Genomic DNA, 23819 nt, shown 5'->3' on the forward strand with positions numbered 1-23819 from the left:
ATCCAATGTGGTGACGATCATTGCATCTCATGGGAGCAAATTTTGCATATGTACCTGGGTGAAAAGGTAACGAACTACCTGTGTCAGTTCTGAATCTTCAGCTTCCTTGGATGGCCCAGAATTTTATGCACCATGTATAATTTCGAAGCTACTAATGAGTTTGACCAAACTGCGGGTGGCAGTGGAAGGCAGGAGTGCCTGGCATGCTCTGGTCCATGGGGTCACGAAAAGCCGGACACGACTAAACAACAACAACATTATTTTATACACCTTTGTCAAGTCCCACCCCCCCCAAAAAACTTATTCATTTCTGAATATGTCTGGAATTGCAGCTGTAAAGTGGACTCAAGATTCCCCATTGACCCACTGGCTTTAAAACAGTGAACTGAAAGACATTTCAGGAATGTGAAGAGGGCGTGTGCATTTATCTGTCAGGAAATGCTTCTCGCCATATAAATAAGGCCGTTTTCTGTCCGTTTTCTTTTTGAAAATGTCAGTGTATGTACGCGCCTTCAGTATGAACCGCACCCCGGCACAAAAGGCCCTTTCTTGAAACTGCGCATTTTGCTGCCCAAATCCTGGCACGCCGCCCCTGACTTCCCAATTGAACGCCTTTGGAACGAGAGGAACCACAGAACAGGCAGCAGCATTTGGGCCTCTTTTATCTCAGCTTGTAAACGTTTTATCATTTTACCACAACAGCAATATTAAAAGTTGGCTTTAGCTAAAGGCAGATAAAAAAAAGAAAGGCCAAAATGCGTAATTTTTAACAACTTAATTGGACCCTGGGGAGTGCCATATCCTTCCTGCTGGGTAAAGAACAGCCTTTTTATTGGATGAAAATATCCAGGTTGTCGTTTATTCCCATCATACTCCAAACAGCATGGATGAACGCTGGGATTTCTGAACTGGGGGTGAGATGAGAGTTTTTGAGCACCTGATGGATGGAGAGCTAGTGCGTCATGGTTAGAGTGTTGGACCAGGACCTGGGAGAACAGGGTTGCCACTCGGCCATGAAGCTCACTGGGGGTGACGTTGAGCCAGTCGCTGCCTCTCAGCCCAACCCACCTCACAGGGTTGGAAAATTGCAATGCAATGTCTATTTTAAAAAGACCAGTGTAATAAAATCAAACAGTGGTAGATAACAAGAGGACAAGGCCCAGAAGGGGACCCAAAAACATGGCATGCTGCAGAAAATTCATTTTTCACACGGTGCAATTCCTAGGCAGAAATGTGTGCAGAGTTGGGAGAGAAATACACAAGCCAGAGATGGGTTAAGAGTTTTTACTGCAGCCCCAGGAACTGGATTCGGCCACCCCTTCAATGGCATCAGGCGGCTCATTTTACTTTGCCTGAGTGGTTTGAAATCAAACCCCACAAGCAAAGGAACAGGCTGCTGCAGATGATCTGCTAATGGGCGGTGCCTACAAATCCCACCTTCAGCAGGGAGCCGCATCATTTCCTGACGTGCTCATCATTTCCTGGGCGTGGCTCATCCGGAATGGCCTCAGAGGGAAAAGGGAGGGGCCGGTAGGCCAAATCAGGCCCAGAGTCCAAACATTTCCTGTGGTAGCCCCATCCCCTGGCAGAACAAGCAAGGAGCTATTATTCCATTTAAAACTTGCGTGCCTCTTCCAGTGCCTGAGCAACTGAAGCAAATGTTTCAAAAACGTTCCCTGAGCCACACACGAGAGTCCTATGGTTGTAGCCACAGATATTCGATCTCTTCGGCCAAAAGGGGAATTTTACATTAATGCAGCACAGCCTAAGGCAACTTATTGGGAAATCTGGGCAGCGAATCACAATTATACAGAATGGGAAATATATAATGACCTCCATTAACAAAGAAATGTTCCAAAATCCATCCATCTCATCTGCCAGAAGCACAGGAAAGCGTTTTTTATCCCTGCTCAGGTTGTCACTTCAGGCGGTGCTTGTCTGAAACGCAGACAGAAGCAAGCTCCCTCCCTATGGGAGCCGGAAACAAGTCCTGCGGAAAGCTTCTGCAGAGGATCACCTAGAACTACAATGCCCAGAATTCTAAGCGGAGTGACAGACTGAGGCCACATTAACACCATATTTAAAGCATTTTAAACAGTCATGGCTTCCTCCCACCGAAGAATCCTGGGAGCTGTAGTTCGTTAAGAGTGTTGAGGCTTTCCATCCTAGAGCTACAATTTACAGAGTTGTTTAACAGTCAATCCCCCTTCCCAGGGGACTCTGCAAATTATGGCTCTCTAAGGGGAAATGGGAGTCTCCTAAGGCCTCTCAGCACCCTTCCCAAACTACAGTTCCCAGAATGCTTTGCGGGAACCCATGGCTAGTTTAAAGCGGTATCAGATGGCTCTAAATGTAGGGCGGCTCTAAATGTAAGATGTGAGCGTTACCTTGGTGTACGTAAGCACACCCTGGTGGGTTAAACCAGATCAAGTGTGGCGGAATCCGGTTTAAGCGAGATAGGCCTTTGATAAGCTGCCAGCACCCAAATTTAAGGCAACTTGGTTTTCCGTTTCCTGAGAGCTGAGCCAGGTTACCCAAAGAACAGAGACCTCAAAGGTAGTGTAGAGTTCAAGGGCTTGGCTTCTTGCTTCAGGCGTGACACCAGAAACACAGTTCCCTCGTGTTCCTGCAGGGCCCAGGTCTGGAGAGACGCCCAAGCCCCCTTTGGGACAAACTCCACCATCCACAATCTGGAAGAACAAAGCATGCCAAGGGTCGTTTTGGTGGGGTCAGTGATCTTCCTACCTCCCCTCCACCCCACAGTGCTGTATAAAACTTGGGGCAAAAATCCCCCGCGGAGATGCAAGTGGGGAATGTTCAGAGGCGCGAATTTCGCACACACAAACCCACAGAACCTGGAATCCGACCACACCGAAGGGATCAAGTGAGACGGCAAAAAGGCAATACTGGGTTTCCAGGACTGCAAACAGAACAAGGTGCAGTTATTGCCCCCGCTTGAGGAAGGGTGAGAGGCACAAAGTTTCCAGGGTTACCTTTTGCTCAAAAATGACAAATTGCTCTTGCCTCCACATTGCTCATCAGTGAGTAGAGTAGAAGATGAGAACCCGCCTCAAATTTGTCTGGTGGTTATCAAAGACCCCCTTGCAAAGGTTTCCAAGGCTAATGTAGATGCTAAAATCTCCCTGAAATGATCTTAAGCCAACCTGGCGTTCTCAAGACTACAATTCCCATCATCCCCCAGCCAGCATGATGAGAGTTGTAGTCCAAATCAACTGGAAGGTGAAGGCTTGTCTATAGACTGTGGCTCTAAAAGGAGTTCTGGCTGCTGTTGTTTTGAGAGTGTCAACACCCCGAGATGTCCTTGGCTTTGTTCTTCCGTTGGAATCGGGTGTCCATTGGGTCAAAGCCCCTTTCCTTCGCCCCAAAGACAGCCCACTGAGGAGTCGGGGCGACATAGTCAGCCGAGGTGAACGTCTTGGCTCCCCCGCTCTGCTCATACTGGCGGAAGAGGTCCTGAAATCGATCGTAGTTGATCCAGGTGTGCCACTCCCCGCTGATCTTGAACTGCAAAGGGAAAGAGAGAGACACACACACCCATGAACCATTGATCGTTCCCCCTCCAGAAAAATTGTTTTTTTTTAATTAAAAAACAAACAAACAAACAAACAAACAGGACAGAGAACAAATGATCAAATCAGAGACAGCAAGCTCAGTTGGCACAAGCTTGGGGGTCCAAATTAAACTCTGCAGCATCAACGACAAAATGATGACAGTCAGGACTGCAAAGTCCTGATCAAAACTGCGTGCGCTATAGAATTCCATTATCCGATTCAAAATTATATTGCCCAGGTTGGGGTACACCAGAGTTCCCCCTTGATTATTTTGATCAAGGTCAGGATGAGACGTTCTCTCCCTTCCTTGGAGAGGTAGATAAAGCCTTATCCGTTCCTTTCCCCTGTGACTACACCTGACCATTTTCTAAACACTATTTGTGCCATTGTTTGATTTACCATTTTCCCAACGTTTCCATCTGCTGTAGCTTTTACAATGTTGTTTTAATTGGTGAGATGTTTGGTTTTTTGTGTGTGTAAATATTGATTTACTGTCACTGCCATGAAGCGTTTTGAACTGTGTTACGACTGAAAAGCAGCGAGCAAACAAAAAAAAATTATAAGCTGAAGACCTCTTCGCAGGCTTAAGGATCAGAAACTTGAGGAAGACAGTTCAAATCAATGGTTGCAAAATAAGGATCCCCTTACCTTCTTGTGGGCAATCAGGAGGCAGTTGGAGTGCTCGTGCTCGCAGGCGATTTCGTAGTCCGGGAGAAGGTCGACCAGCTCCTGGACAAAGTGCCCCACCTCCTCGTGCCATGGGATGTTGGCCATGGTGAGGTTGCTTGCTGAGCTTTCTCCACAGTAGGTCACACCCTGTCGGAGAAAGAGGGAAGCGTTTCAGGCCTGTAGAGCAAGGGATAGGGAAACTGGTCTGGGGGTCACATGCGAGCCAGCACTAAATCACATCGTTCCAAGTTGGACTTAAACTCTTTATTAGCAAGAACACAATCTGCACAGGCTCGGTAGGCCTAATGAGCACAGCAGCTCCTTAGATCCAGTAGGCCTTGCCTCATGGATCAGTTGCCAAGACTCAAAATCCCTGCCTCCCAATAGCCGTCTAAGTTCCCTCCTCTCCAGGGCTTTTCCCAAGCAATCAGAGACTGCACTTGTGTGAAGCCAAACTCTCCTCCGCCCTCTTCATGCCTCTTATGGTACTGGGAGACCAGGAGAGGGGCGGAGCTTGTCGCAGAAGACGGGGGAGATACCTAGGACTCTTCGCCAGCTGGACTCCTCTCTGCCTCTTGGCCTCCCTCCTCCCCTTCTTCAGCTTCTGCCTCCGAGCCTGGGCTTCGCTCTGCCACAGATTCTTTCTCCCTGCTCATTAAACCATGTTGCCACTTCCAGCTTCTGACACCTCCTTCTCCCAGGCTTCTCCCTCTGGCCATTCATCATTGTCCCACCACCACTCCCCGGGCTCTGAGCCTTCTTCCCTTGGAGGTTCCCCAGCTGGTTCCTCCCACCATTCCTCTGTGTCCAACCACATGTGGTCCACTGCACCCATCTTCCCAGGCCACACCCCACACCAGCCCTGCATCACATCCTCCTTGTTTTGGCCTGGCTGGAGAACAGGGGACACATTCACACTACACATTTAAAGCACTACAATACCACTTTAAATAGCCCTGGCTCCCCACCCCCTGCCGCAGAGAATTCTGGGAGCTGTAGTTTGTGCAGGGCACTGAGAGTTAGTAGGCCCCTCAGAAAGCTACAATTCCAAGAGTGCACGGGGGACAAGGATTGACTGTTAAACCACTCTAGGAATTGTCGTTCTGGGATGGGGTTTCCTAACACCTCTCAGCCCCCTTAGCAAACTACAGCTCCCAGAATTCTTTGGGGGAAGCCTTGACCAAAGGCCCATCTGGCCCAGCACAGCAGCCAACCGGATGCCTTGGGGAAGGCCATAAGCAGGGGCAAAAAGGTGGCAGCCCTCTCCCATCCCTTGAACCCAGCAACAAGCAAGTCGGTCATACAGCTGTTGGACAGGGAGACTCCACTCTGCCAGCAGTGGCAAATTCCCCCTCTCCCCTCCACAAACCCACAAACTATTTTCGCAAAACGATCCCCTTGTACAGTAGTTCCAAAGGCAGGTCTGAAGTGCAAACAAGAACAGCCCAACCCAACCTGCCCTTTGGGTATTTGGGTGTGATTTTTGGATCCAGGTCCATGCAAACCATCCCTGCAAAGCGTTCAGCTGTGCAAACTTTCATTGTTTTGGTAGGCTGAATTTGCACCCAGGGAGGGCGGAGGTGGTGGAGTCTGTTGTGAGAAGGATGGTGCTACCCTGGTGATCAACAACTCACTTTAACCTCGATAAAATCCGGTTTGCCAAGAGACACCAAGTCAGCGTAGGCCTTCAGTTCCTCCACGTTCCAGGCTTTCACCAGCGTGAGCCGATAGACGGTGCGCTGTTGCTGATAGGGGGAAAAAAGGAAGCGGGTTCAAATTAAATTGCGCCACATCAACGACAAAAAGAAGGTGACAGTCAGGACTGCACAGCCCTTTTCAAAACTGTGCACTACAGAATTCCATTATCTGACCACGTTTTGAAAGCTGCAGATATAGTGAGCTTTCTGGTCACACGCCGTGGAAGAGGCCACAAAGTGAGAGAGAGGGAGACTAAGGTCACACTAACACCATGCACTTAAGACACCCATGGCTTCCCCCAAATTAATTATGGGAATGATAGTTTGTTAAGGGTAGATTAATAGAACTGTGATGTTTTATATGAGAGTGTAGCTGATAAACATTTAAATAAACAAAATTGAACATAAGTAAGAATTGGGAGGAGGGGTAAATCCCTAGTCACCCTGGGGCCTAAAAAGGCAATGCTAGCAGATATGAAATATTGTGCCAGGCCTGATACGGAGGGGTGGGGGGGCTATATGAAAGACCATATTCTTCCATATGAACCTTCCCAGGCTCTGAGGTCTTTGGTGGAGACCCTTCTCTTGATCCTGCTTGGTGGGGATGCGGGGCAGGGCCTTCTCTGTGGCTGCTCCCAGACTATGCAACTCCCTCCTAGAGAGGCTAGACTGGCTCCCTTCTTGTCCTGCTGCCTGCAAGTGAAGACTGTTTTATTCTGACAGGCCTTTGTGGACTGGCTGTGTTTTTTTTTTAAGGAAAGGGCTTTTAAGAAGGCTGTGCTGTTTTGACTATAACTGTATTTTAAAAAAAGATTTTTTTTTATATTGTCTTAATCCTATTAGAGTTTAATTACTCTTTAATGATTGCCTTTTATATGTTTTTAGCTTTTTCTATTTTATCTGTGCTGCTTTTAACTCGTTTGAGCCACCCTGGGAGAAAAGTGGGATAAAAATGCATAATCATTTAATAATAAAAGTAATAAAACCTGAGCTTTTGGCCTAGAGAATTCAAATGCCTTCAGCTTGATCACAACCTTTCACTTACCTTATTGCAGCAACGGAGGGTGGGAGGGAATGAAAGCAACTGAACAAGGTACCTTTTCTGCCAAGGCTTGCAAGCTGTCCAGAAACCTCTGCCAGAAGTCCTTGAAGAGAGGCCGGTCGATCTTCTTCAAGCTGTCTCTGGTTCCTGCGTCAACGCTCACGTAGAGCTGTGTCACAGGTTCGAGGCTCCTTTTGGGCAGGAGGGGAAGGGAAGGGGGGGGAGAAAGCCCCAAGAGAGTTTAGAACGCTGCAGCCAAAGAAAAATCAAGATACATTTCCCCCTCCCTCACAAAGGAAAAAGAGCTTGTCTAAAGCAGGGACAGGGAACCCTTTTCTAACCCAAGGGCCACATGCCCTCCTGATTAACTTGCAGGGGGCCACACCCCTGCAGCAAAAAGCAGGTGGAGTGAGGGATGCTTTCGTACAGTAAGCTACATTCCACACATGCAAAAGTCTAAGGTTGCTGGACACATCCAGGGAAGGAAGAGAAATTATCACAGGTCCAAGGAAACTTTTCAGCAAGGCATGAGAACATAAGAGAAACCCTGCAGGATCAGGCCAATAGCAGAGGGCCTTCTCAGTGGTGGCACCCGCCCTGTGGAATGCCCTCCCATCAGATGTCAAGAAAATAAACAACTACCTGACTTTTAGAAGACACCTGAAGGCATCTCTGTTTAGGGAAGTTTTAATGTTTGATATTTTATCACTATTATTATTATTATTATTATTATTCTGTTGGGAGCTGCCCACAGTGGCTGGGAAAACACAGCCAGATGGGTGGGGTATAAATAATAAATATTATTATTATTATTATTATTATTATTATTATTATTATTATTATTATTAATCTAGTCCAGCATCCTGTTTTCACAGTGGTTGACCAGATGCCTCAATAGGAAACTTCCCAAGCAGGATTCGAGCACAAGATCAACCTCCCCTCCTGAAGTCCTTTTTTCCTGCCCTGAATCTTCCAACATAGCGATAGGAGAGAGGGAGAAAAGCTTTTCTGTATCCACTTTCTCCATGCAATGCATGCCTTTTATAGACTCGTATCATGCCACCTTTTGCTCACCTTTAAACTAAAAAGTCCCAAACGCTGCAACCGTTCTTCCTAAGGGACACTGCATCCCCTTGATCCCTCTGGCTGCCCTTTCTGAACATTTTCCCAATTATTCTTGTCTCTCAGCCTAAGCCACCTCACGCGGCTGCTGTGAGGGTGAAACGGGGAGGCAGAGAACCCCACATGCCATCTTGAGCTTTTGGGAGGAAAAGCCATGGGAAATAGATGGAAGGATAACGAGAAAAGCAACTTCTCTTCCGGGCCTCACCTGATTTCCTCGGGGAACTGTGCATTTGTAACTAGGAAGCTTGAAATGTTCTTGCGATGGAGCAACTTTAGGAAACGGTTGATTTCGGGGTACATGATTGGCTCCCCAACAAGAGACAGGGCACAGTGCTTGGGCTCCATCCCTTCTTCAAAACGGTCATTCTTCACGCCCGGGACGCCTGCAAAACGGAGGAGAAGAGGGGGTCTTTGTGGGCTTGCGCAGATGTAGCCCAAGCAGCTCCGCCCACTGAGAGACTGTGAGAAAGACGCTGATAACTGGGTGGGAGGGGGGAGTAAGAACCTGGCACCCAGAAATCTCCACGTAGTTGCAATTGGATCTGCGCCAGTAGCAAAACACACCTGGCACCTAGGGAATTTCGAACATGGCCTCCTGGCAGAGGTTTCGGGCAGTTTCTCCCACTCCTGCTTGGAGATGCTGCTTTGGGATTGCAAGGCACTGAGCAAGAGCCCAGGCAGCCCCTGGAATACCTTTGAATTGCTTGATCAGGCTCTGATGGTTCTCAATGGCCTCCTGCAAGATCATTTCGGGGGGGTCCATTTTCCACCGCCATTCTGTGCCCACAGGGTTTGTGTGGTGCCTGAAAATAATTTAAATATGAATTAAATATAAAGGTAAAGGTAAAGGGGCCCCTGACCATCAGGTCCAGTCGTGTCCGACTGTGGGGTTGCGGCGCTCATCTCGCTCTATAGGCCGAGGGAGACGGCATTTGTCTGCAGACAGCTTCCGGGTCATGTGGCCAGCATGACTAAGCTGCTTCTGGAGAACCAGAGCAGCGCACGGAAACGCCGTTTACCTTCCCACCGGAGCGGTCCCTATTTATCTACTTGCACTTTGATGTGCTTTCGAACTGCTAGGTGGGCAGGAGCTGGGACCGAACAACGGGAGCTCACCCCGTTGCAGGGATTCGAACCGCCGACCTTCTGATCAGCAAGCCCTAGGCTCTGTGGTTTAACCCACAGCGCCACCTGGGTTAAATATACACGACACCAAAGTCACTGTGAATAGCCACCCCCCCACCCATATTGTACCCACACATATAAGGCACCCCTCTTTCCGTTCGTAAGAAAAGTCCTGAATAATCAAATCAAGTTTGCAGCAAGATCAGCATCCGGGCTAAACGGTGGGAATGGAGACGCTCCTTCAGGTATACAGGACCAAGGCCTTTTAGGGCTTTAAAGGTCAACACCAACACTTTGAATTGTGCTCGGAAACGTACTGGGAGCCAGCGTAGATCTCTCAGGACCGGTGTTATGTGGTCCCGACGGCCACTCCCAGGCCCCAGTCTAGTTGCCGCATTCTGGATTAGTGGTATAGCTATAGTGTGAATGTGACCACATATTCTTAAGAGACCTGCTGGATCAGGCCAACAGCCCATCTAGCCCAGCATCCTGTTCTTACAGTGGCCAACCAGATGCCTGTGGGGGACCTGCAAGCAGGATTCAAGCACAAAAGCACTCTCTTCTACTGTCAATTCTGGCAACAGGTATTTGGAAGCATAAATATGGAGGCAGAGCAAAGCCATTGTGGCTAGTAGTCATTGATAGCTTTCTCCTCCACCATGAATTTGTCCAAACCTCTTTCAAACCATTTAGGTTGGTGACCCTCACTGCCTCCTGTGGCAGTGAGTTCCATGGTTTAACTCTGTGCTGCATGAAGCAAGGGCCACCAGCAATGACAGCTAAATGCAAACCTCCCTGTACAGGAGCAGTCTATCTCCAGCTCAAGAGGTACTCAAGAGGTGAACCACAAGGGAGAGACGTTATAGTCAAGCTTGCGGGTTTCCAAAAGGCAACTGGTCGGTCACTGCAGGAAAAGAGGAGGCTGGCCTGGACCGGGATGGTGGTGGTGGTGGTGGGCTTTGGTTTGTGTCCCCCACCCCTCCCCAGTTTCTTACCTCCAACAGAAGACACACTTGTTGGCGCAAGCCAAGCTGGGCGTGGTTTCCAGGCAGCGGTGGCTCTCAATGCCATAGAAGGTGTGCTTGTAACAGCCGCCTCTCCCACGTAGCATCGACTGGAAGGAGGCAAACGGAAAGAAATACAGTCGTGCCTTGGTTTTCGAACAGAACGCGTTCCGGAAGTCCCTTCGGCTTCCAAAACATTCAGAAACCAAGGCATGGCTTCTGATTGGCATCTGATTGTGCAGGCGCGCCAGAAACAATAGTGGAAGCCACATCGGACGTTTGGCTTCTCAAAAAAAGTTCAAAAACCGGAACACTCACTTCTGGGTTTCGCTCGTTTGGGAGCCAAAACATACGAGTACCAAGGCGTTCGACAACCAAGGTACGACTGTATGGTTAGAACAGTACCAAATCCCCAAAGCTAAAAACACACCGGAACCAAAACACATCCAACTAGTGGAGATTATTTGTAGGAGGCCTTTGCGGAAGAGGAAAGACGTCTTGTGTGTCCTCGTAAAAGGTGGGCACAATGGATGGGATGAGGAGTATCTATGGACTACAACTCCTGTCATCCCTGACCACTTGGCCATGCTGACTCCTGGGGCGCTGGGTCTAACAGAATCTGGAGGGCCACAGACATTCCTCTTCACTGATTCAAGAATCCACCCAGGGAAGGAAATGAAGTACCTTTGTCCAGCGACACAGCTTCACTCCAGAATGGCTCCCGATCAACCTGTAGCCTGAAATCAGAAGAGAGATTTGTTTGCTTTCTTGAGCGTAAGGAGATCTAGCACAAATGCATGGCTAAGGGAACCTGCACCAACCCTCCTCCCGTGTTTTAGCCTGGCTGGAAACAGGTCCTTGAACTCTGGAAATGCCTCTTTGCTTGCCTCGATGGAGAACAGAGAGCGCTGGGTGAGTTTGAAGAAACGCGCCTACCAACAAAGGTGAAATTCATGGTTGCTGCTCCGCCTACTTTTGCCTCTGGCCCCGCCCACCCCCAGCATGTGCTCCACCCTGAAGGTTGCTCATAAGGGAACCCGTGTCCAGCAGCAACAGCAGCACCTAACCCTACCCTGCCGAGTGACCCCTGGAATGTCTAATTATATCTGAAGGAGCGTCTCCACCCCCATCATTCAGCCAGGACACTGAGGTCCAGCTCTGAGGGTCTTCTGGCGGTTTCCTCACTGTGAGAAGCGAGGTTACAGGGAACCAGGCAGAGGGCCTTCTCGGTAGTGGCACCCACCCTTTTTGGAATGCCCTCCTGTCCGATGTCAAGGAGACTTCTGAAGGCAGCCCTGCATAGGGAAGCTTTCTAATGTGCGGTGTTTTATTATGTTTTTATATTTGTTGGAAGCCGCCCAGAGTGACCGAGGCAACCCAATCCGATGGGTGGGGCACAAATATTAAAATCATTAATATTATTACTATTTATGTATTAGGATGGAGGCACTCAGAATATATTTGCAAACATCCAGCCTCACTTTCCTGAGGTTGGCATAGTTGCTTAAGAAAATAGAAAAGAGATACAACCACCAGAACAGAAAAGGGAATGTGCCTCGAAAGGACCCATTTTCAAGCACCTTTTACCAACAGGGGCAAGATGCCACAACTGCATTCGTGCCTGGTTAGTGGGCTTCCCTGAGGGCATCTAGTCTGGTCAGATCAGAATGCTGGGCTGGATGGTTTGATGCGGCAGAACTCCTCTTAGGTTCAAGGGCTGCTGATCAGGAGAGGGAAACTGAGGCTGGAAAACCTGGAGACAATTCCTGCCAAACACACCCAGCTTTTAACTGCCAATCATGTCCCCCATTTTTCTAGCCCAGGCAGGCTAAGGATAGGTGGCAGGCTCCTCGTCCTAGGATAGATGCACTCCCCTCCCCAGTCTCCTTGCCCCCTGGATTCTCCTGCCCCATGGGATTCCTTGCAGCCCACATCACCTTGTTTCACGAGGGCATCCCGCAAAGCTGGTGTGATCATCTCTCTCAAGGCATCCTCTCCTCTCCGCTGGGGCCGCCCCGTCCTCTCAACCTCTCGGTCGAGCTCACGCTCTCTCTGCAGAGGGACGGCAAAACCAGGCCTCACTTTCTTCATTAGCAGAAGCAACAGAGCGTTAATGAGCAACAAAACAAACAGATCGCCAACTCCATTCAAGGAAGGCACAGACATTCTTTTTAGCGTTGGTCCTAGAGCAGAAGGATGAAGGGATGTCTGCAGCCCTCCCTAAGAAGAGTCCTGCTTGATCAGGAGAGGCTTAATCCAATCCTCTCTGCAATGCAGGAATCACAGCTAGAGAATCCCTGGCAGAAAGCCATCCCACCTCTGACTGGAGCCCTCCCAAGGAAGGAGAGTCTCTACCACCATCCAAGGGAGTCCGTTCTACTGCCAGACAGCTCTTACCCTCAGAAAGTTCTGCCCAATGTTTAGTCAGAATGTCTTTTCCTGCAATTTGAATCCATTGGTTTGGGTCCTACCCTCCAGAGCAGGAGAAAAGAAGCTTGTTCCATCTTCCGTGAGACAGCCCTTTAGATATCGGAAGATGGCTATCACATCTCCTCTCAGTCTTCTCTTCTCCAGGCTAAGCATACACAACTCCTTCAACCGTTCCTCATAAAGCTTAGTTTCCAGACCCTTGATCACCTGGGTCACCCTCCTCAGCACACGTTCCAGCTTGTCAACACCCTTCTTAAAGGCAGCCATTTTGTGATATACCCCGCTCTCACAGCAGCCATTTTGTGACTGGTGCCCAGGGCCCTTTATCAGAATTCCAAATTTACCAAGCGGCCCTCAAAATGTTGTCAAGCCCAGGGATATGTCAGAGTGTTGGGGCCTGCTTTCTGGCTTTCTGCACTACTAACTGTTTCCATCCCCAAAAAACAGAAGTGTGATATTTATTTATTGGATCTTCATTGGTACCAAGGAAGTACCATACCATATACTGGATACAACCTCTCTTCCACATGCTTCATAAACAATAAAACCATATCAAATTGCATGAAAACTGTCGCGCTTCTTTTGCCCTCTCATCACTTTGAACTTGTCAGATTATTTTTCTAATACCGGAGTCTGCCAAACTGTGTTGTACCACTGGTCTAGGAGTAGAGGCGTTAGGGATTTCCAAGCCCGATTTAGACCCTGTGATTGTCATCTGAGGCCCTTTCTCATGTGCATTCCTCTTCAACCAGACCTTTGACTGTTAAACAATCTACAGTGGTGGTACCTCGACTTACAAAGACAATCCGTTCCGCGGCCGCCTTCGTAAGTCGAGGTCTTCGGTTGTGCAGGTGCAGAACGCGCGTGCGGGGAAAAGACTTCCGGGGTTGTTGACTTCGGAAGTCGAAACCTTCGAAGTCGAATCGTTCGGTTGTCGAGGTACCACTGTATGGTCTTTTAAGTGTGCCGGGGGTGGGGGGTGGGCTATTCTTTATTATATTATGCATTTGGTGTTCTTCAGTTGTAAACCGCCTGTGATCTTTGGATGAAGGACAGTATTAAAATTTAACAAATACTAATAATAATTTAGGACACAGCTGTATAAAAGTATTTTTATAAATGAATAAATGAACCTGCGAGAACCCACAGCCACAGGGCTGAAAATAAAGAGTCCACCGTTACCTGGGCTTTCTTCATGTGGCCCATGACTCTGCCCAGGTCTTCCACATCCACCATCTGGTTGGCACCCTCTCCCTCTTCACTGCCAGAATCCTCTTCACTCGTGGTCTCAAAAAGCTCCTCCTCCGCCACCTCCTCCTGTGAAAACCAAAGATGGCTTGCAAATGCCACACAGCCCCAAAACATCCTGCTCTTCTCCACCCCACCCCCCACAAAAGGCCACTAGACTGGATTTATTTCTTTATTTTTACATTTATATCCCACCTTTTGCTCCTCCAATGAGCTCAAGGTGGCATACATAGTTCTCCCCCTCCTCATTTAATCCCCACAACAATCCTGTGAGGTAAAAGAAAAAAAAGGTAAAGGACCCCTGGACGGTTAAGTTACAGCGCTCATCACGCTTTCAGGCCGAGAGAGACAGCGTTTGTCCACAGACAGCTTTCCGGGTTATGTGGCCAGCATGACTAAACCACTTCTAGCACAACAGCACACCGTGACGGAAACCTGAGCGCACGGAAACACCGTTTACCTTCCCCGCCGCAGCGGTACCTATTTATCTACTTGTACTGGCGTGGTTTCAAACTGCTAGGTTGGTAGGAGCTGGGACAGAGCAACAGGAGCTCGCCCCGTCGCACAGATTCGAACCACCAACCTTCCAGTCGGCAAGCCCAAGAGGCTCAGCGGTTTAGACGACAGCTCCACCTGCCTCCTGTGAGGTAGGTAAGGTTGAGAGACCGTGATGACGTCCCTTGATCCGGACACTGGACTTCTCTTGGTACAGCCTAAAATCACATTAGCTCCTTGTGCTGCAGCATCACACTGTTGGCTCACTGTACACACCCAGTCCCACTCACCCTCTGCTCCTGCTCCAACGATGTCTCCTGCCCAGCCTTCCTCTTGGATCGGCACTTGCCCTTCTTACACTCCCCTCCGCAGGCCACCTTCTCCCCTCTGCAGAGGGCCTGAAGCCTGGCCAGGAACTTGGCCTCCCAGGCCTCAAAGTCGGCCTCCAGGCTCCCATGCTTGCTCTTCACCACATTGGCATCCCCCAGGGCGCAGGAGAGGACCCGCCGGGCCCCTAGCATCCACAGCCATTTGTCCACGCTCCTGCCCACCTGCGGCAGAAACACAAGAGACCTGGGTGTAAGCAATGTATGAAGCTGCCTGAGTGAGACCGTGACGTTCGTCTAGCTCAGTTTTGTCTGCACTGACAGGCGACAGCTCTCCAAGGTATCAGGCAGGGGGACATTCCCAGGCCTACCAGGAGATGCTGCTGGGGATTGAACCTGGGACCTTCTGCATGCAAGGCAGGGGCTCTATCACTGAGCTACAGCCCTGGGGAAGGCAGATCTTTAGGTGATTGAGTCCTAAAGTCATCAATGTGTACCTTGTCACCCTTGCCAAAGTAGCCCACCAGAGGTGGGGAGCTAAAGATCTGGCCCGCTGGTGGAATCCTGCTCTACGCCCAATTTAAAAGAAAGAACAAAATATATTGTAAGAGCAAATGCAGGTGGTGGGATGGTATTAGTTCAAAAACCACCAGGTCTGTCCAAAAAGCCAGGACGGTCCAGCAACAAGTCAAAGATGACTATTATGGGATGCTCTTCCTTGCAAGTTCTTAAGGGAAGATTGGACAGGAATCCCCTGGAGATTCTTTAGGGGCAGTATTTGCTCTCTGAGGGTAACAGGTCAGATCAGATCAGGGGTCCCCAAACTACGGCCCCCGGGCCGGATGTGGCCCAATTGGCCTCCCAATCCGGCCCGCGACGACCCCCGCCGCCCGCTGCCGCCGCCCGCTCTTACGGCGCGCGGCGCGGCGACGATCTTAAAAATCGGCAAAAAATCGCTGAAAATCCTTTGTGCGCATGCGTATGGGCCTCTCCCGACCCAGAAGAGGTCATTTCCGATGCACTTCCGGGTCGGGGGAGGCCCATACGCATGCGCACAAGCGATTTTCGGCGATTTTTTCCCGACCGTGTGCGTGTGCGCATGCGCACGGGCGCGCACTCCCCCGCCCGCTGCGCGCGCACTCCCCTGCCCTCCGGCCCGCCGCGCGGTCAGCGCGGCGAGCACCGGCCCGCTGCGCGGTAAGTCTGGGGACCCCTGGATCAGATGATCCCTTGAGCCCTCCCCCCTCATCTCAGTTTCTCACTGACTATTTAATTACTTATTTCATAAAATTCATACACCGCTCAATTGTAAAAAAAAAATCTCCAAGAAAAATCAACAATAATTTAAGACTTTCGAAATGTCAAATTAACAATGAATTAAAAACAGATTAAAACTCACACGAACTTTCTAAATATCTGCATAGCGTTGTCTAAACAAGTACATTTTTAGCAGGCGCCAAAAATAGGCAGGGAGTTCCCAAGTATAGGTGCTACTGCACAAAAAGATGGATTTTTTTCCAAATGTGGAATGGGTATTATGTGGCACCTGCGGCAATACCAGTTTCACCCATCGAAGTGGCCAAGGGGGCCTATATGGAGTAAGACGATTTTCTGGGTAAACTGGTCCCAAGTTGTAAAGGGCTTTAACATACTAATAGTAACAGCCTGAACTTGACCTGGAAGCAAACTGGCAAGCAGTGCAGGTCTCTGAGCAGAGGTGGTATATGCTGACATGGCCTCACTCCTGTCAGCAATTGTGCTGCAGCATTCTGCACTAACGGCAGCTTCCGGATCAAGTGCAAGAGAAGCCTCGCATAGCGGCGGAATCTGCTCTCGGAGGGAAATGGGTCAAACTAGATGTCCTCCTGTGACCCACCCTCCCACCACATCTCAGTTTCTTACCAGCTATCAGTATCAATTCTAGCAGGAATGACAAAAAGGGACTCACGGTGTTGTAGTGATCGGCATAGAGAGAATTCCCCAGACCAAAGACGGAGTATCTCAAGCCCTTCAGGTACGTTTTGCCGACTCGAAAATCACTGGATGCTTCTTCTAGCCACTTACAGAACCACGTGGCATTCTCTGTTGGCTTCCCATCTGTGTAAGTGGCCACTAAGAACACACAGATGTTCTTGCTCTTTGTCTGGAGAGATTCCCACCAAAAGGGGGGGGGGAACGGACATTTTTCTCTGTTATTATTTTTACGCCTCTCCCACATAGAACTGTAGAGTTGGAAGGGATCCCAAAGGCCATTGGGTCCAATCCCATGCAATGTAGAAATCACTGCTAATAAATATCAACTGCATGGAGTACAGGTTTTCTGTTTTAGTTTACTAACCAATTAAACAGTAAAGGGAACCCTGACCATTAGGTCCAGTGGTGACCGACTCTGGGGTTGCGACGCTCATCTCGCGTTATTGGCCGAGGGAGCCAGCGTACAGCTTCCAGGTCATGTGGCCAGCATGACAAAGCCGCTTCTGGCGAACCAGAGCAACGCACGGAAACGCCGTTTACCTTCCCACTGTAGCGGTACCTATTTATCTACTTGCATTTTGACGTGCTTTCAAACTGCTAGGCTGGCAGGAGGTGGGACCGAGCAACGGGAGCTCACCCCGTCGCGGGGATTTGAAACGCCAACCTTCTGATCGGCAAGCCCTAGGTTCTGTGGTTTAACCCACAGCGCCACCCGCGTCCCTTACTTAAACAGTAGAGCTGCATAAAATGGGGAAATAAGTGAGTCCTCTAAAGCAAAGCGCACCTTTTCTCCTTTTCTCCCAAGTGATTAATTTGTTGGATCTGCATAAATTTGCACCTCAGAAAATAAGTGAAGACTTCTAAAATGAAATGCATTGCCGGTCTTTGAACGAAGCACACATCCATTGCAGGAAGTGCTGTCTCCAAAGAGGAACCCCTTCTGCTTCTCTTGCACACAGGGCAAAAGCCCTTGTTAGCTACAGATTTAGAAGTACTGGCATTAAAATATCATATTCAAGTTTTTAAGTCTGCTGACCCATTTCATCAGGGTCACCTTTTTAAGTCAATCGAAATGTTTTTAAAAATCAATTACACAGTAAAGCTTTGCAAGTTTAAATAGTTATCATCACTCAATTTGTACATTCCTGGCCATCGATCCATAGTCACCAGTATGTGGCATCTCTGAATGCCCAGAGCAGAAGAGGGGAATCCTTTTCAGCCCAAGAGTCCTGCTCAGGAGGCACTGATGGCCACCAACTTCGATAGCTTTAAAACAGGATTAGACATAGACATGGAGGAGAGGGCTATCAAGGGCTACTATCCATAACGAAAGCTATGCTCTGCCTCACCAGTTAGAGGCAGCAATGCGTTCTGAATACCAGTTGCAGGAAGTGCTCTTGCACTCAGATCCTTCTTGTGGTGTTTCCTGCTGGTGCCTGATTGGCTACTGTGAAAAGAGGATGCTAGACTAGATGGACCCTCATTGGCCTGATAGATCAAGCTCTTCAGTGTTGGGCGGGAACCAACAGAAAGAGTGGGTGTGGCCAGAAGTAAAAGGAAGCAGTGGATTCTTAGCTTTGCAAGGTGGGCTACACTGCAACCCTTCCAACATATGAACAACATACTAACCAGGCAAACCATTCAAGGCCCCATTCCAGGCCCGGGCTTCCTTAGTGGCACATTAGAGTTATAAACAAATACACTTTTGCACACTCCTCTACAATTAATGCTATTAAGATAGAGTCGGTGAAAGCGAGTTTCATCAGGTTTCCTCATTTCCTGAGGCCCATACATGTGTGAATCAGCTTTGAAGGTTGCCAACTTTTCTCCTGAGAGGAGTCCATACACCTTCTCTACAGGTGGATGTTGAAGATGGCTTCTACAGATGCACTTTGTCCTGGAAAGGTGTTTATCTAACACTGCAGCTACCTGGCAGGGAAAGTTGCCTTTCCGGAACTTTCCCCTGCCACACAGCTGTTAACAGCACAAGAGCCTAGTTAAGGGAGAGAGCTGGCAATGCCTGAGGTGTCTCCAAGCCGGCTCCCACCAAAGAAAATGAGAAGCAGGGGAGAAGAACGACCAACCTCGTCTCCTAGACAGTCGTCGGGGTCATAGTCCTTCATGTCGATGACTTCGGCGGGCAAGTTAATGGAGGCGACAGCTTCAGCAAGTATCGACGCAAATCTCTGCAAGAAGAAAAAGAAACTAATTAGAGCAATATTCATTCCATTTCTTACCTGAACTTCACCCTAAGGTCCTGGGGTAGGTTGCAAGAATTGAAAATACAAAATTAAAAACAAATCACAGCTGCAAGAATAAGGTGGCTTCTAAATAGATTGTGTTTATGTTTGTATTGCTGTAAACTGCTTTGATATTTGTAGCACAGCAGGGTGTATGTGTGTCTTCAGTAAATACCTTTTTTATTGCATTTGTTTATTTATTGCACTTATTCTCCACCTTTTTCTCCAAGGAGCTCAAGGTGGCATTCATGGTTAATCCCCACAACAACCCTGTTAGGTAAGTTAGGCCAAGAGGCAGTGACTGGCCCCAAAGCATCACCCATTGAGCTTCATGGACAAGTGGGGATTTGAACTTGTGATCTATTATTACAAGGGGTTCCATGGTCTAAATCAGAAGAATTTCAATTTTTTATTTCAAAGGAGAGAGAGATGAATTAGTTCAGGGGTCCCCAGACTTACCGCGCGGCGGGCCGGAGGGGAGGGGAGTGCGCGCGCAGCGGGCCGGAGGGCGGGGGAGTGCGCGCCCGTGCGCATGCGCACACGGTCGGGAAAAAATCGCCGAAAATCGCTTGTGCGTATGGGCCTCCCCCGACCCGGAAGTGCATCGGAAATGACCTCTTCTGGGTCGGGAGAGGCCCATACGCATGCGCACAAAGGATTTTCGGCGATTTTTTTGCCGATTTTGAATATTGTCGCTGCGCCGTAAGAGCGGGCGGCGGCAGCGGGCGGCGGGGGTCGTTGCGGGCCGGATTGGGAGGCCAATTGGGCCGCATCTGGCCCGGGGGCCGTAGTTTGGGTACCCCTGAATTAGTTCCTCTGAGCACAAACAGAGTGCCTTCCCCTGAACATGAAAAGCCACCACACTCACTCACCCAAAGGAGAAGATTCATTTTTTATCTCCCTGGTTTTATCACAGCACTGACCTTTGCTGTTCCAGTCTGAGAACCAAAAAAAATCTTCACCCCGGTGACATGGACTTTGTCAATGCTGGGGCCTTTCTGCTCTCCTGCAAGTCCTTCTGTAGCAATATGGGGAAGGCTTGATTTTCTGAGTCGATTTCTATTCTGCAAAATAAGAAATATAAAACTGCAGGAGTCCTAAAGCATCAGTCTTCAACCAGTCCAGACCCATCACTGGCTCCCAGGCTGCAACATGAGACCCACATTTCCACTTTTAATTTATACATCTGCAGCTTACATAGTCTTTCAACAAAGTTGAAATTAATTAAGTCAAAGTTTGGCTTAATTTTATTACATGTGTATAATACAAATAATGAAATAACACCTCCCACACACATACCACAGTATGCAACAATTTGGAATGCATGAAATACTGAGAATTTAATAAATGTTTACATTAAACTGAGCTAATATTTATTTTTACTTACTTGTTCTTTGATTATCATTATATGTTCTTCATTTGATATCCCCAATCTAGTTATGTATGTGCAGATTGTCCTAACTTAATAACTTTTAATTTTAAATGGGTGTAGCTGCCAATTTATTTATGGAAGGTAGCAAAGTCATTTCCTGCAATATTTGGTAGCTATATACGTATCAGGATCAAAGGGGTTATACGGTAACTTCGATGTAAACCAAAATTGTTAATAAATAAATATATATATTTATTAGTGTTAATAATACATATTCTTTAGCAGCCACCATGCGCTAGGCCCCTTCTTCAGGAAAGGTCACCAAGAACACCAAGGATGCTGGAACAGTGGGGGGGAAGTACCTGCTTTTTGGTCTTACTGACAAACTGGATGCAGAGCCAAAGGCTGATCCCAAACATGGCTCCAGAGTACAAGTAGAATCTGTTCAGCCACAAGAAGGCCAGGTGAGCATAGAGGCTGTCCCACGTCTCCATTGTCATATCTGGAAGAAAACAGAAATGCAGTGGGCCTATTTAACAGGCCTGTTTAGGATCATAGCGGAACACAAACCTCTTCCCCAGTCTTTGACACTTGAGGTGTATAATATACCGGCATACTGTACATTTTAGGACCCACACTATTCTTTTCTCTTTAACAAAATGTATATGCTACTTGATTGTGAAAAACACAACAAAACAAACCTCAAAGCAGTTTATAATAATATATTGATACACAAAATAGGGGGTTGGCTCTTGCCCTGAGTCCCCCGAGTCCCTGATGGGTCAGAGATTGATGGATGGAGGCAGGGTGCAGTGAAAGCAAGGCAGTTCTTTATTTTTCTGTTGCAACAGAGTTCCCCCCATTTTTCTACATCAATATTCATGTGATTATTGTTTCCAACTATTTTTAATGTTATCTACTCATTGTTTGGACGCGGGTGGCGCTGTAGGTTAAACCACAGAGCCTAGGGCTTGCCGATCAGAAGGTCAGCAGTTCGAATCCCTGCAACAGGGTGAGCTCCCGTTGCTCAGTCCCAGCTCCTGCCAACCTAGCAGTTCGAAAGCATGTCAAAGTGCAAGTACTGTAGATAAATAGGTACCGCTAGAGCGGGAAGCTAAACGGTGTTTCCGTGTGCTGCTCTGGTTCGCCAGAAGCGGCTTTGTCATGCTGGCAACATGACCTGGAAGCTGTACGCCAGCTCCCTCGGCCAATAACGCGAGATGAACGCCGCAACCCCAGAGTCGGTCACGACTAGACCTAATGGTCAGGGGTCCCTTTACCTTTTACTTATTGTTTATTTCAATTCAAAGTGTTGGTGCTGACCTTTAAAGCCCGAAATGGCCTTGGTCCAGTATACCTGAAGGAGCGTCTCCACCTCCATCATTCTGCCCGGACACTGAGGTCCAGCACTAAGGGCCTTCTGGCGGTTCCCTCGTTGCAAGAAGCCAAGTTGCAGGGAACTAGGCAGAGGGCCTTCTCGGTGGTGGCGCCTGCCCTGTGGAACGCCCTCCCAACAGATGTCAAAAGGGAAAACAACTACCAGACTTTTAAAAGACATCTGAAGGCAGCCCTGTTCAGGGAGGCTTTTAATGTTTAATAGATCGTTGTGTTTTATTCTTCTGTTGGAAGCCACCCAGAGTGGCTGGGGAGACCCAGCCAGATGGGCGGGGTATAAATAATAAATTATTATTATTATTATTATTATTATTCATAAAATTTATATACAGTACAGCGTGATGATAAAAAAAACCCCAAACCTCAAAGCTGTTTACAAAAAGATAAAACAATAAAATTACCAAAACTAAAAACAGATTAAAGCTCGCATAAACTTTCTAAACATCGGGTAGGCTAAAAACACGGTTTTTGCAGGTGCTGAAACGGGTACAGAGAAGGCACCTGTCTGATGTCAAAGGGCAGGGAAGGACAGGTGCTGCCCCACTAAAAGATCAAATTCTCACAACTGCGGAGCAGGAATTATGTGAAATTGTTGCGGACCACTAGTACATGAGGGCGAAGGGTGGGTAAAAAAAATCAAACAGACAATAATAACAAGTAAATACACACAGAATCTGTTGGGTTCCTTCCAAAAAACCCCAATGCCAATTCAGCTTAAAACGATCTCAAGGCTGTTTCCCGAGCAGGCACGCAGTCCTTACCCATTTCTAGGCAATCGAGCGGCAGCAACAACCACAGCGGCTTCCAGCCTAGCGGGAGGAAAAGAGGTTTACTCTCGAGGAGCAGCCCCACGAGCTCCTGGAAGGGGCCATCTTGCCCACCCCGCGGGATTCTGGGAAGGCTGCATTAACCCCTTCGAGGTGGCAGCTTCTGCAAACGTCTCGACCCTATCTTTCCCCTCCACGGATATTAAAAGATTTCGATCGCGGATCGCGGCCAGGAAAGTTTTCCTCTCCCCCGACCGAACTTTAAGCCCCATTGAACTCCGAAGGGGGTTACTTTGGAGGAAATCGTGTCAACGGTTGGGCGGCTAAGTTTGCAATACCCTCCTGCTCCTGCTCCCCAATGTTCTTATTTACTTCATTTACGAATCGCTTTCCTGGAAACAACTCAAAGCGATTTAACGACAATAGAAGCATAAGCTCCCCTGATAGTGTCCCTGACAAGGGATTTGTTTTCATTTTTCTGAATGAGAAAGCAAAACACTCAATACCGTACAATTTCCCTGAATATGTCTTGTCTTAACTGAAAACGGAGCTGAAGACAATCAGAGCAAAACAACCAGAAGTCTATGATTCTGTGTCAGACTTCTGATTATTTCACTCGTGTAAAAAGGCCATTTTGCGGGGGGGACGGGGGGACGGGACTTGCCAATTCATGAAATTAAAATCACATCGAACCTGCTAAGTATGTATGATAATGAAAAACTGGTCTTCTGGTTGACATTTTCATGCATGATAACAATTTTAAATCCAGTGCTGATACAGAATAGGATCTTATCCACACCTTCGGAATTCCCTCTTCTGTATCAGCATTAAGTGTCTTTTATTGTTATGATGTATTATATTTATATTCTGTCTTTTTCTCCAAGTTTCTCAGTGTCGGCCATGGTTCTCCCCCTCCTCAGTTAATTTCCACAACAATCCTGTGAGGGAGGATAGACTGAGAGGCCCAAGGTCACCCAGTGAGCTTTATGGCCGAGTGGGGATTGGAACCCTGGTCTCTCGCACATCATTCTGTCAGCACAGTTTATTTGAAAACTTTAAATCAACACAATTGATTTCATTGGGGCATGTTATGACCGGGAGTCTCGGCAAAAACAACAACAACCCTAAATCTGTTAAATTACGGTTTGAATAATTTATTTTTAATTGTTTTAATTAATTTTAAAGGATTGCCGTACCTTTTATATGTTTTAACATTCGGTATTTTATCTTCGGTATGTTTTACTTTGTGTAAGCCACCTTGAGTCCCGGTTTGTAAAGTTAATAAATGTTTTGGGGGGTTTTAAGGGGGGAATAGGAAACAACAACAACTGGGAAGTG

General features: G+C 48.1%; 1 protein-coding gene across 1 annotated transcript; it reads right to left on the bottom strand.

Moving 5' to 3' along the window:
- Window positions 1-645: 645 nt before the first annotated feature.
- On the bottom strand, window positions 646-22596 carry LOC118097152 (S-adenosyl-L-methionine-dependent tRNA 4-demethylwyosine synthase TYW1). Its single transcript, XM_035139833.2, has 16 exons — window positions 22476-22596; window positions 20682-20821; window positions 19871-20011; window positions 18792-18893; window positions 16682-16876; window positions 14698-14958; window positions 13847-13981; window positions 12172-12286; window positions 10919-10971; window positions 10226-10344; window positions 8799-8908; window positions 8311-8488; window positions 7036-7171; window positions 5876-5986; window positions 4221-4388; window positions 646-3525 (listed from the first exon to the last, which is right to left on the bottom strand). Exons 1-16 carry the CDS (start codon window positions 22477-22479, stop codon window positions 3304-3306), a joined length of 2190 nt encoding a protein of 729 aa, XP_034995724.2. The 5' UTR covers window positions 22480-22596; the 3' UTR covers window positions 646-3303.
- Window positions 22597-23819: the final 1223 nt, after the last annotated feature.

The sequence above is a fragment of the Zootoca vivipara genome, chromosome 15 (genome assembly GCF_963506605.1).
Source record: "Zootoca vivipara chromosome 15, rZooViv1.1, whole genome shotgun sequence".
NCBI lineage: Eukaryota > Metazoa > Chordata > Lepidosauria > Squamata > Lacertidae > Zootoca > Zootoca vivipara.